Source organism: Chiloscyllium plagiosum, chromosome 6, assembly GCF_004010195.1.
Source record: "Chiloscyllium plagiosum isolate BGI_BamShark_2017 chromosome 6, ASM401019v2, whole genome shotgun sequence".
NCBI classification, from domain to species: domain Eukaryota; kingdom Metazoa; phylum Chordata; class Chondrichthyes; order Orectolobiformes; family Hemiscylliidae; genus Chiloscyllium; species Chiloscyllium plagiosum.
This window is the reverse complement of record NC_057715.1, coordinates 119,736,340-119,750,191: the sequence shown is the minus strand read 5'-3', so window position 1 is coordinate 119,750,191 and position 13,852 is coordinate 119,736,340. Positions and strand designations below refer to the sequence as shown.

Sequence of the window (13,852 nt, the reverse complement as noted above, 5' to 3'; positions counted from 1 at the left end):
TCCGGGAGTATCGACCCCTGACCCCCCAACCAGGAGTACTGACCCCTGACCCAAACAGGGAGCTCCAACTCTTAACCTCATCCTGAACTCATACAGCAATGGAAACAAACCCTTCGATCCAACTTATCCATGCCAACCACATATCCTAAATAAATCTAGCCCCATTTGCCAGCATTTGACCCATAGCCTTCTAGACTTTCCTATTCATATACCCATCCAGATGCCTTTTAAATGTTGTAATTATACCAGCCTCCACCACTTCCTCTTGAAACTCATTCCATACACGCACTACCCTCTGTGTGAAAAAGCTGCCCCTTAAATCCCTTTTAAATCTTTCCCCCCCTCACCCTAAACCTATGCCCTCTAGATCTGGACCCAGGGAAAAGATCCTATCTATTTACCCTATCCATGCCCCTCATGATTTTATAAACCTCTGTAAGGTCACACCTCCGCCTACGATGCTCCAGGGAAAACAGCCCCAGTCCATTCAACCTCTCCCTGTAGCTCAAGCCCTCCAACCTTGGCAAACATCTTTGTAAGTCTTTTTCTGAACCCTTTCAAGTTTCACAACATCCTTTCTATAGCAGGGAGACCAGAATTGCATGCAGTATTCCAGAAGTGGCCTAACTAATGTCATGTACAGCCACAACATGACCTCCCAATTCCTATACTCCATGCATTGACCAAATGCCTTCTTTACTACCCTGTCTACGTGGGACTTCACTTTCAAGGAATTATGAACTTGCACTCAAAGGTCTCTTTGGCAACAGTCCCACTAAGTGTATAAGTTCTGCCCTGATCTGCCTTTCCAAAATGGAGCACCTCACATTTAGCAAAATTAAACTCCATATGCCCCTCCTAGTTGGGCAAGAGCACAGAGCCTGTCCTTAGGTCTACCTTCAGAAGGCAACCCTGACCCCTGACCTCGATTCTGACCTTGAGTAGAATTCATACCACAACCGTTGGAGGGAACATTATTCCTGCTCTGACCCCAACCTCAACCACAAGTGTTGACCCCTCACCCAGGCTGCGACTCCAATGGTGACTATTGAACTCTGTAACTTAACCCCATCAAAGAGGACTGATATCCCAACTCTGACTCCACACATATCAATGACCCTTGACCCAAACAATAACTATTGATCCCTGAACCCGAGCCTCACAAGGATTGCTGATCTGCCTGACCCCAGTCTCAAATGTCTGGTGTGTGATTTAAATATATTTTAATATTATTTATTTTCAATATGGATTTTTGAATTTGGATCTCGTGGTACATTTTTCTCCCTGTGTGTCTGTAGGTTCAATAATGAATTTGAAAGTATTTCTGTAGCCATGGTGATTTCATTTAAAACCATTTGATAGAGCGGTAGCTTTCAGATCTAAGGAGTTTTTGTTCACATTAGGAAAGTTTACACTGAGCAAGTTAAATAATTGTACTTCAGTGTTTCTGTTGTAAATTTTACGATTTGTTTATTTTTATTTGGGAAAGCACCAAAGCTTGAAAATAATTTTTGTTTTAGTTTCAGTCTGGGGCAATTCTGCAAAAGGCCTTGGATGATGATGATACGTAAAGTAATGCTCCTGAGAGAAGGAGAAGGTAGAAAATAGAGTAAGAAGTTTTGTAACAGTTCCAAACTAGAAAGGTTTGGATAAAACCCTGAAGTAGTTATTTGGAGCTGAGAATAGTTAAATTCGGGTATAAAAGAGCTTCAGGAAAAAGTTATCAGATTTTCTAGACTGGGAGTTGAAGTCACGATTAAATTAAATCTATTGAGGTGTGAGAGAAAAGGAGTTTTCACTGATATGAGCACTGGGGGGATGTTTTGGGTGTCTATAATGGAGTGTTTTGGGATTAATAGGATAATAATTTACTATGTGTTTCAATATCTCAAAGTATGTGTCATATGCAAATAGTTTACGTCTTTCTATGTTGTCTTCATTAATTATATGAAATAATTTTCTGTTTTGTTGTTAAAACCAAATCTGCAACACTGTGCGTGTGTGTCTCAGTGAGAGACCACCTCATTACAATCAAAACAAGCAATGATCAATGGAACAAAAACAGTAATAGCTAGAAAAACTCAGCAGGTCTGGCAGCCTCAGTGGAGAGAAAGCAGAGTTAATGATTCGGGTCCAGTGACCCTTCCTCAGAACCTCTTCAGAACTGGACCCTGAGATAACTCCGGAGAGGCTGGTATCCTGTCACCAAGTCATCCTTTATTTACACATAAACAGCCCTTGTCTATATTACTGCCTCATACAGAGTCAGCTACCAGAATGTCAGCATCTCTGACACTCCCCTTTTTACCCTTCAGAGCTCCGTGGTTGGACCAGATTAACAGCACCAATCAGGGAACCTCTGTCTGACCTTGTTACAATCACAACAGTCTTCAAAATGTCAACTCTGCCAGACCTGCTGAGTTTTTCCAGCAATTTGTTTTTGTTTCTTGTTTCAGCAGTTCTTTGGTTTCTTTGTCATCAATGGAGCCAGGTTTGCATATAGAATTGGTCTTTGAGAGTGTGGTGCTGAAAAGCACAGCCAGTCAGGCAGCATCCAGGGAGCAGGAGAATCGACGTTTCAGGCAAGAGCCCTTCATCAGGAATGAGGCTTGTGAATCGAGAGGGTGGAGTGTTTGACCACAGGCAGTGGGGTTGGTTGGTGTGGGTGTCCCAGCTAGTTCCAACCTTCCAGCTCAGCACCATCCTCATGACCTGTCCCACCTATCCGCTCCACCCTCCTCTCCGACCTATCACCTGTACCCCCACCTCCATCTACCTATCACAGTCTCAGCTACCTTCCCCTTAGCCCCACCCCCACACCCCTCCCATTTATCTCGCCACCCCCTTGGTTCACAGCCCCATTCTGATGAAAGACTTTTGCCTGAAACGTCGATTCTCCTGCTCCTCGGAAGCTGCCTGGCCTGATGTGCTTTTCCAGCATCACACTTTTCAACTCTGATCTCCAGCATCTGCAGTTCTCACTTTCTCCCATGGGATTGGACTTGTCTGGTACTAACCGCACACTAACCGCTTGCTAACCTGGCTTGTACTAACCATTCACTAACTCAGCTGTAATGACCACTAACTAACCTGGCTGTACTGACCATTCACTAACCTGGATGTGCTAACCCTTTACTAACTGCTCACTAACCTGGATGTGCTAACCCTTTACTAACTGCTCACTAACCTGGATGAAGGTTTCCATTTGCTGACAGATTTCCGGCTGTTTGTCCAGGTTTCCTTTCACCAGCTGAAGTTTCTGTTTCAGTTTCTCAAACTCAGTCTCCAGTTCCTGTTTGAATAACCTGGACCCAAGAGGTAGGAGGACAGCAATCATTGTTACCGCTTTCTACCACAAACAGGGAGCCTTCTGGGTGCTATCGAAACGCCCCTCAATGTTACCACAGCACCAGGCCGCCTCCACTATATGGGTCCCATTGAGGAATGGATGATGAGGAAACAGAACTGGATTTCTCATGGGGGAGAGGGGGTGAGGGGGAACAACAGGTTGGCACCAGGTCAGAGTCTGAAGGGGTGTTCGCACAGGGCAGGGTGGATGAGGACTGGTGCACAGGAGGGTGGGAGTTAAGGGGATGGGATGGGGCTGACATATTTGTAATGGGGTTGGGCAGAGGCAAGAGATTGGGGTGAGAGTTTAGGGGTGAGGAGGTAGGGTTAGGGGTGCAATGGTTGGAATGAGAGGTTAGGGGTCAGTAATAGGGATGGGGCAGATCCCACAGTGACATCCCCCCCATGCCCATCACAAGGGTTATACCTGGATGCTGCTCCGAGATTCTGCAGCCGGTTTGGGAATTCCAACAACTTCCTGTCGTTCTTCTCTGCTTCCTGCAAAATCATTTAGTGAAAGGTTCAGCAAAAGGGCAAACAGCTTCCACTCCGGCTGGCATTCCAGGTCCCAACCCAGGAAGGTCCTACACTCAACAAACCCCACTTCACTCCCACTCCTTCCAAACCCATCCCGCCCCATTCCCACCCCCCAACCCCCACATCTGACCTCCCAAACCCACATGCCCGAACCCTCCCCCTCCACACTGAGTGCTCCTTGGATCTCTGGGATTTCGAGCCCCAGTGACTCACCATCGTGACAAAGTGCATCAGGTTCATTCCCGGACAGTTCGACTTGGTCTCAGCAAGTTTCAGTAATGAGCTCATTCGGAAACCGACAGCATTCCCAGCGTAACCACCCTGACCCAGGAAGGGAGAGAAGGAGGAGGGGGGGGGGGGGGGAGAGACAGAAAGGGAGAGAGTGAGTGAGCGAGCGAGGGAGGGAGAGAAAGAGAGAGAGATCAGCAATGGCAGGACCCAACTCCTTAAGAGACAAAATTCCCAACTTCAATCATTCAACAATCCATGCCAACCCAGCTCCAGTAACAGCTGCAAAGTGTGTGTGGGACTGTGCCCCAGTGGGAGTCAGTGTGTGTGTGTGTGTGTGTGGGACTGTATCCCAGTGACAACCAGTGTGTATGGGACTGTAACCCAGTGAGAGTCCGTGTGTGTGGGACCCATACACCAGTGAGAGTCAGTGTGTGTGGGACTGTACCCCAGTGAGAGTCAGTGTGTGTGTGTGAGACTGTACCGCAGTGAGAGTCAGTGTGTGTGTGTGTGGGACTGTACCCCAGTGAGAGTCAGTGTGTGTGTGTGTGTGGGACTGTACCCCAGTGAGAGTTCTATTCCATGTCTTGTATTTTGATTAACTTGTAATTTCTGTGAAACTGACACAGTTTTGATGTCGGGTTTTCTCATCTAGAAGGGTTAAGTCCGTGCCTCTGCCACGACGATGATTAAATTCCAGAATGGTTCCTGTACTAAAGGATATTCCTGAACCAGACAGGTTTTTACAGATATCAATAGTCATTATGTCACTGTTAGACTGGATGCCATTCTACCCAGTCTGTCTGTTCTGGCTCCTCTGAGTGAGGAATGAATCGAGTGCCATTGTCCCTGCCATCTCTCAGTCCGGCTGAAATTCTGCCCGATCACAGTCCCCTTTCCCCTCTGAAAGTCTTAATAGAACCTGCCCCCAACACACACTCAGAAAATTTATGTCTGCTACTCAGCTGTAGCTGCATGCCTCTCCCCTTTCACTAGGAGGAAGTGAGGACTGCAGATGCTGGATATCAGAGTCAAGAGTGTGGTGCTGGAAAAGCACGGCAGGTCAGGCAGCATCCAAGGAGTAGGAAAATCGATGTTTCATGTATAAGACCTTCATCTGGAATACTTTTTGGCTCTCCTCCTTTTACTCATTATCAGCACTCTGATTTGACTCATTCTCAATCTCCGATGACCTGAAGTTTCTGACCCGCTGAATTTGGTAGCTGTTTGTGTTTGAAATGTTCTACTCACTGCGTTCATGTAGTTCCCAGCTTTCAGAACAAGCCTGATCACCGTGTGAAGCTCATCACAGTCCATCAGCTCTGAAAAACAGACAGAATGATTCTTGACACTGGAACTCAGACTGAGACAGTCTCTTTGCTCAGTTCCACCATTTCCTGATTGCAGCCTCTTGCATTTTCACTGACACCACCTTTTCAACCTGGAACTCTGGAATTCCTTCCCTTCACCCCTCCTTGATGTCGTGAATCCTTTAGGATGCTTCTTATAACTGACCCCTTTGACCCACAGTTTGGTTATTTTCCCAAATATTCCCACCTTAAATGTGCAATAATAATAATAATTATAAGGTGTTTTCTTTAAGACAATAAGATATAGGAGCAGAATTAGGCCCTTTAGCCCATCAAGGCGAGAGTGGGTACTGCAGATGCTGGAGATCAGAGTCAAGATTAGAGTGTGCTGGAAAAGCACAGTGGGTCAGGCAGCCTCTGAGGAGCAGGAAGAGCAACGTTTCAGGCAAAAGCCCTTCATCAGGCTGGATGAGTTTACGGTGATAGGGAGGGGTTTGAGGTTGGACAAGATGGCAGTGACATTGAGCATATACAAGTACACAATCCCTTATCCGAAATCCTTGGGGCCAGTTGTTTGTCGAAATTCTGAATTTTTCAGATTTCAGAAAAATGACATTTTCACAGTGAAATAAAAACAATGACTGAACAGCAGATGCATGTGTGAATGGTTTGAGCACTGAGACACAATGTTCAAATATCTCACCTACACAGACAATCTGCCACCTATCCTTTTTGTAAAACTTACTTTTGGACTGATCTCATTTTTCTACTGTGTGTGTACATGTATGTCACATCTGGTACTTACAAACTTGCTAATGCAAAAAAGCCTGGACAGATCTTCCCCAAAGCAAAGGTTGAGTGTTGGGTCTGGGAGGAAGATATCCAAATGGAAAAGTCTCCACTGTACAGTGACCAGCCAAAGGGGAGGGTAAATAATTGAGAGTGAGCCTGTTCATGCCTCCTCCTTGGGAATTTAACTGTTTATCCATGTCGAATTGGAATAAATGGAGGAATCTCAACTTGGGACAGGTCGAGAAACTGCTACAAGAGGTAAGCTGCTCCGCGTGTGTTAGAATCATTCAGTACAAAAGAAGCCCTACAGGTCTCTACTGCTGAAGTCTACTCAGAATCTACACAAGTCCAACTGGTCACATAGCCTTGAATGCTATGCTCATCCAAGTACTTTTTAAAAGGTTGTGAGGTTCCCTCCTCAACTACCCACCTCCCAGGCAGTGCATTATAGATTCCCACCACCCTCTGGGTGAATAGACCTTTCCTTAAATCCCTGCTAAACCTCCCACCTTTCACTTTAAAATTATACCCCCTTGTACTTGACCTTTCAACTAAGGGGAACTGCTGCTTTCTCTTGACCTTACCAATGCTCCTCACGATCTTATACCACTTCATACTGCTCCCCTCAGCCTTCTTTGCTCTAAACAAAACAACCTGAGCCTATCCAGCCTCTCTCCATCACTGAAACGCTCCATCCCAGGCAATATCCTGGTGAATCTCCTCTGCACCCCCTCCAGTGTAATCACATCCTTCCTACATTGTAGAGACCAGAACTGCAGACAATACTCCAACTGGGGCCTAACCAAAGTTCTGAACAGCTGCAACATAATCTCCCTGCTCTTTTAATCTGTGTCATGACTGATAAAGGCAGGTGACGCATTCTAAACTACACTATTAGCTAGTTTTGAGAAGATTTGTACCTCAGGTTGGGGTTCTGGATGTAAGTTTGTTTCGTGAAAATGAACCTTGCAGCTCAGTGAGCAAACCTACATCTAGAACTACACTATTAACCATGTTCTGACAACTTCATGAATCTGTGGGCAAACACCCTAAGATCCCTCTGTCCTCCTGAGCTACCTGGTATCCTGCCATTCACTGAATACTCCCTCGTCGTTCCTTCTTCCAAAGTGTATCCCCTCACAAATCACATGAGGGCTACACAAATCCACAATTAAAACAATAACTGGGTCCAACTAGACGTGGTCTAATGGAAGGGCATTGCTGAGGCCACAGAAAAGTTGAGAAGTTCATCATTTAATGTTTTTGTTTAAACTCCAGCAGCAGGAGCCAGCACAGAGATATCACTGATATTACAGAATAAGGCAGCAACTGTTTACTGAAACTGTGCCTGGAACAGAAACAGTTGTTAAACCCAAAGGTGTTTGGATGTATTCAGGAAAGACATTAGGGAAACACCAATCAGTTATTAAGAATACAATCAGGGTGATACATCCAGAGAAGCCAGGCAAATGGCAATTTACTAACAAGAGGCAGGAATCCTCCACTTTGATCACTTCTTCCAGTATAGCGGTACATCAGAGCAACACTGCTACCTTGCAGAATTAAATGCTTTTCAACAACAAAATTAATAATCACATAAGGGAGAGACAGAAAACAGCAGAAATAATAATATTTCCAGGAAGATTTGTTTCAGAGATGGCCAAATAAAGCATAGAGTTGGACATCTTAGAGGAAACAATACTTGAGGTAGAGAATAACTATCAAATTAATTATTTTAAATCAGAAGCTGAACAAGTAATATACACAATTGGGAGTATGGCTGATGATGTTATAGCTTGCAGAGGGGTAAAGGAAGCAGCAGCTACTTTAAAAAAATACAATTACTTTAACCTCAGAACAAATAAAACTTTCAAAAGAGCAAGATTTAACAGAAGAGTTCAGTAATTTCATTAATGATCTCTACAGATTAAACTGTAGCAGTTCAAGGAGACAGACTACCCCCTCCCCTGTCATGTCTCAATCTCCTTTGCTCAAAGGAAAACAATCCCAGCCATGTCCACGCTCTCTTCATCTCTAAAACTCTGAGTAGCTCAGTGTAAGTTGGAGCTGATGCTATCATGCAGTAAACTACAGCTTGTTTAAGATGGATATCCTGCAGCACAGCTCGTCCTTTGGGCTGTCTAGATCCCTGCCCTGGAAGTGGAACTGGTTTTGAATCCCTGTGTGGGGGAACAGAGCTCACTCAATTACGCTGAGCAGTTACATGGAGTGATCAAAAGCGTGTCCCAGAGAGAACCCTCACCTCGAGCCGCCTCAGTCATGGTCCGTATCCCGAGGCACAGCCCCTCAAGCCGAGGTCCAAACTCTTCCTTCAGGATCACACTCTCCAATCGTTCCTTGTAACTGGGAGGGAATGTCAGGGCCATCAAACACAGAAATCACAGGGTCAGCAGTCTACATTGACAAGGTCACTCAACCAGAGGTCAAAGTGCACTGGGTCAAAGATACACAGAATGAAACAGAGCCAGAGCAGCTGTAGGTGGAGCAGACATTTCTCAGACAGAGATAAGAAGATACTTTTTTCTCTGACGGTTGTGAGTCTTTGGAATTCCCTTCATCAAAATGCAAAGGGTGGAGAAGCATTATATTGTTTTTTGAGACGATTTGTAGTTCAGGTTGAGGTTTTGGATGTAGGTTTGCTCGCTGAGCTGGAAGGCTAATTTTCAGACATTTTGTCACCATACTTGGTAAGATCTTCAGTGAGCCTCTGGATGAAGCACTGGTGGTGTAGCCCACTTTCACTTTATATGTTTGAGTTTCCTTGAGTTGGTGATGTCATTTTCTGTTCTTTCTCTCAGGGGTTTGTAATTGGGATCCAAGTCAATGTGTTTGTTGATACAGTTCTCGCTGGAATGCCATGCTTCTAGGAATTCTCGTGCGTGTCTCTGTTTGGCTTGTCCTAGGATGGATGTGCTGTCCCAGACAAAATGGTGTCCTTCCTCATCTGTATGAGCCCACAAACCCACCACCACACTAAAACAGCAGGTTAATGAACTTGCAAGACCCTATACAGACAACAAGCAAAATTAATGTCATTTACAAAATACTATGCATAAACTGTAACAAACACTACATTGGACAAACAGGCAGAAAACCAGCCACCAGGATGTATGAACATCAACTAGCCACAAAACGACATGACCCTCTCTCACTAGTATTCTTACATATGGATGAGGAAGGACACCACTTTGACTGGGGCAACACATCCATCCTAGGACAAGCCAAACAGAGACATGCACGAGAATTCCTAGAAGCATGGCATTCCAACTGAAACTCTATCAACAAATACATTGACTTGGATCCCATTTACCACCCCTGAGAAAAAGAATAGGAAATGATGTCACCACAGAAAATGACATCACCGACCCAAGGAAACCCAAACATATAAACAGAAAGCGGGCTACACCACCAGTGCTTCATCTAAGGCTCACTGAAGATATTCGAGGAGAAAGTGAGGGCTGCAGATGCTGGAGATCAGAGCTGAAAATGTGTTGCTGGAAAAGCGCAGCAGGTCAGGCAGCATCCAAGGAACAGGGGAATCGACGTTTCGGGCATAAGCCCTTCTGAAGGGCTTATGCCCGAAACGTCGATTCTCCTGTTCACTGAAGATATTACCTAGTATGGTGACGAAACGTCTGAAAATGAACCTTCCAGCTCAGCAAGCAAACCTACTTCCAGAAGCATTAAACATTTTTAAGGCCGAGGTAGACAGATTCCTGATGACCATGAGGATGAAAGGTAATCTGGGATAAACAGGGATGCAGAGTTGAGGATAAGCCAGGCCAGTAATAATCTTATTAGGTAAAAACAAGGACTGCAGATGCTGGAAACCAGATTCTAGATTAGAGTGGTGCTGGAAAAGCACAGCAGGTCAGGCAGCATCGGATGCTGCCTGACCTGCTGTGCTTTTCCAGCACCACTCTAATCTAGAACCATGATCTTATTGAATGGTGAAGTCCCAAGTGACCTACTCTTGTTCCTTATCCATATGGTTTAAGACAAGAGGCTGATGAATCTTAGGGTTCTGGATGTCCCACCTCTGAGTACATCGGGGAATGAAGGAATAGCAGAAGCGGACGGGAAAGTGGATCACCCTGATTGTATTGAATGGTGGAGCAGTCTTGATGGGCTGAATGGCCTGTCCGTTCAAGACTGAGGGAAAGGGTCAGAAGAACACAATGTTGCCATTGAGTGGAGATCCTGACAAAAAGGGGGACAACCAGGTGAACAAGTCCAGAGACAAGGGAGTGAGAAGGAAAAGGCTCAGGAAAAGTAAGAGCCCAAGTGATGGCTGTGGAGAGATGGTGAGGTCTCAGGAAGTGTGGCACAAAATCTATGTTAATTGCAATGATGTAATAATGTAATGATTTGACCACTTTGACAAAGAGATCTTCAATCTGCAACAGAGATGACCATTTAACGCCTCATCGTTTTGGGTCCTCCAACTGGGAGGTGGCACCAGTGAGGAAGGGCAGCTGGAGCAGTCAGAGCAGACTCTCACAGTCTTTGGTGGGGAGACAGGGCAGATGAACTAAAGAATTCCTCAGCCCAAATGTAACTGATACAGTCATTCCATGTACACAACAGAAATAGGTTAATCCTTAATTTCCCTCCAGGTTTGCAATGACTTGATACCAGTGGAATAAAGAATCCCTGCATCATGATCTTTGGGCTGTCCATGTGTTCAAACCTCATTTTACACTGTGGCTGGGTACAAATACAGTGACAGTATGTAAGGTAAGCAGTCCCAGAGGCAGTATGTGTGTGTGTTTGTGCAGACAATCACAGTCTGTGCTCACTATCTCAATGTGCAGGGGCATTGCTACCGTAAAATACAAGATCAAACAAAAGGGAAGGTGCTGAAAGTTGCCACTGGACTTTTGAATGTGGTCACCCACCTGGAGATCTCCAGCAAAAGCAGTATGAAACGATCCGAGTCACACAATCGATCCCGGTCTCCATCAAACTGTTGAAACTTCTTCACCTGTTTAATACAACGACAGGGATCAATGATGGTAACAGCAAATACAGTGCAAGAAAAGGCTACAAACCCAATCTATCTGGCATGAACTAACCCATTATGAAATTATAGAACATTGTAAAATAAGAGGTGAAAAACAGGCAGCTACAGATCTGATTATCCAGATACAATCTCTGAGTGGATTGCAGAAAAATACCCTGATATATACAGACTCTTCCAATACCTGGAGCAGGTGTGAGAATTCTAGCTTTGGACAGAGACAATAGACAATAGGTGCAGGAGTAGGCCATTCTGCCCTTCGAGCCTGCACCACCATTCAATATGATCATGGCTGATCATCCTTAACCAGTATCCTGTTCCTGCCTTATCTCCATAAACCCTTGGTTCCACTATGGGTTTATGGGTTACAGTGGGTTACAGATAGATGGGTTACAGTGAGGGGGACTGGGAGGAAGCACCTGCACCACCGTTCAATATGATCATGGCTGATCATCCTTAATCAGTATCCTGTTCCTGCCTTATCTCCATAAACCCTTGGTTCCACTATCCTTGAGAGCTCTATCCAACTCTTTCTTAAATGAATCCAGAGACTGGGCCTCCACTGCCCTCTGGGGCAGAGCATTCCACACAGCCACCACGCTCTGGGTGAAGATGTTTCTCCTCAGCTCTGTCCTAAATGGTCTACCCCGTATTTTTAAGCTGGGTCTCACCAGGGCCCTGTTCAGCTGCAGAAGAACCTCTTTGCTTCTATACTCAATCCCTCTTGTTATGGAGGCCAGCATGCTATTAGCCTTCTTCACTACCTGCTGTACCTGCATGCTTGCCTTCATTGACTGGTGTACAAGAACACCCAGATCTCTCTGTACTGCCCCTTTACCTAAATTGATTCCATTTTGGTAATCTGCCTTCCTGTTCTTGCCACCAAAGTGGATAACCATACATTTATCCATATTAAACTGCATCCGCCATGCATCTGACCACTCACCTAACTTGTCCAGGTCACCCTGAAAATCTCCTAACATCCTCATCACATTTCACCCTGCCACCCAGCTTAGTATCATTAGCAAATTTGCTAATGTTATTGCTAATACCATCTTCTATATCATTAACATATATTGTAAAAAGCTGCGGTCCCAGCACTGATCCCTGCGGTACCCCACAGCAGACAGGAGAAACAACTGTAAAGGGATTCAACAGAATTAATTTCTTCACTTTGTGGAATCTTACATGCCTCAAAATTAACAAACTGACATCTTTATCTGTTTTGAATCTCAATAAAGAGCTGAGCTAAGACCAATCACTGTGCTGAACAGCAAGCAGGAGGTTCGCAGTTCCACGCTCTGAGGGGCATGTGTACCCAGGGAGGACAAACAGAAAAGATTAGACAGAATTCCAAAGACACACAGCCATCCAAGAGAAGAAAATTCTTCCCATTCTGTTCTCAAAAGGCAATCCCTAAATGTAAAACCATATCCCCAGTTCTGGATTTACTCACAAGAAGAAACAACTTTTCCACATTCATCTCATCAAGACCATTCAAGATCTGATTCACTTTAATTAAATCACTAAACTCCAGGAAAGCAAGCCAATTTGTCCAACCTTACCTCATCAGACAGCTCACTCATTCCAGATTAACAATCAAGTAAACATCCTCTGAACTATCTCCAATCCATTTACAGCCTTCCTAAAATAACGAGACCAAACCTCCACACAGTGTTCAAGATATGATCTCATGATGCCCTGTACAATAGAGGCAGGAACTTGTTTAAAATTCATTCATGGAACTTAGGTGTCACTGGCATTTATTGCCCATCCTTAGTTGCCCGATGAGAAAGGTGGGGGTGAGCTGCTTTCTCAAACCGCTGCAGTACATGTGCTATAGGTTGACCCACAATGTCCTTAGGGAGGGAATTCCAGGATTTGGATCCAGTGACACTAAAGGAAGGGTGAAATATTTTCAACTCAGGATGGTGAGTGGCTTGAAGGGGAACTTGCAGGGGGTGGTGTTCCCATGTATCTGCTGCCCTTGTCCTTCTAGATGGAAGTGGTTTCGAAGGTGCTGTCTTAGGATCTTTGGTGAGTTTGTTTTTCATTCATTCACAGGATGAGGGCATCGCTGGCCAAGTCAGCAATTATTGCCCATCCCTAATTGCCCAGAGGACAATTAAAGTCAACCCCATTGTTATGGATCTGGAATCTCAAGTAGGTGCACCAGGTAAGGATGGCAGTTTCTTCCTAATGGACATGAGTGACCCAGATGGTTTTTACAACAATCAACAATGGATTCATGGTCATCATTAGACTCTTAATTCCAGATAATCATTTAATTCAAATTGAACCATCTGTTGTGGTGGGCTTTGGGTCCCCAGAACATTACCTGGGTCTCTGGATTAAAAGTCCAGTGATAAAACCATGAGGCCCATTGCCTGACCTGCATTTCTGCCGTGCATTTAAATAGATGGTCCGAGGGAGTGTTGCTGAAGAAAGAGACCTTGGAGTGCAGGTTCATAGCTCCTTGAAAGTGGAGTCACAGGTAGATAGGATAGTGAAGAAGGCGTTTGGTATGCTTTCCTTTATTGGTCAGAGTATTGAGTACAGGAGTTGGGAGGTCATGTTGCGGCTGTACAGGACATTG

General features: G+C 44.9%; 1 protein-coding gene across 1 annotated transcript in view; it reads right to left on the bottom strand.

Moving 5' to 3' along the window:
- Positions 1-13,852, bottom strand: part of LOC122551094 (FH2 domain-containing protein 1-like) — a 40,397-nt gene that overhangs the window by 15,945 nt on the left and 10,600 nt on the right. Inside the window, exons 4-9 of the mRNA XM_043692737.1 lie at positions 11,135-11,220; positions 8,479-8,579; positions 5,365-5,435; positions 4,099-4,206; positions 3,776-3,846; positions 3,188-3,305 (exon numbers count right to left, since the gene is read on the bottom strand). Coding sequence (XP_043548672.1) covers positions 3,188-3,305; positions 3,776-3,846; positions 4,099-4,206; positions 5,365-5,435; positions 8,479-8,579; positions 11,135-11,220 — 555 coding nt within the window. The remainder of the gene's footprint in view (positions 1-3,187; positions 3,306-3,775; positions 3,847-4,098; positions 4,207-5,364; positions 5,436-8,478; positions 8,580-11,134; positions 11,221-13,852) is intronic.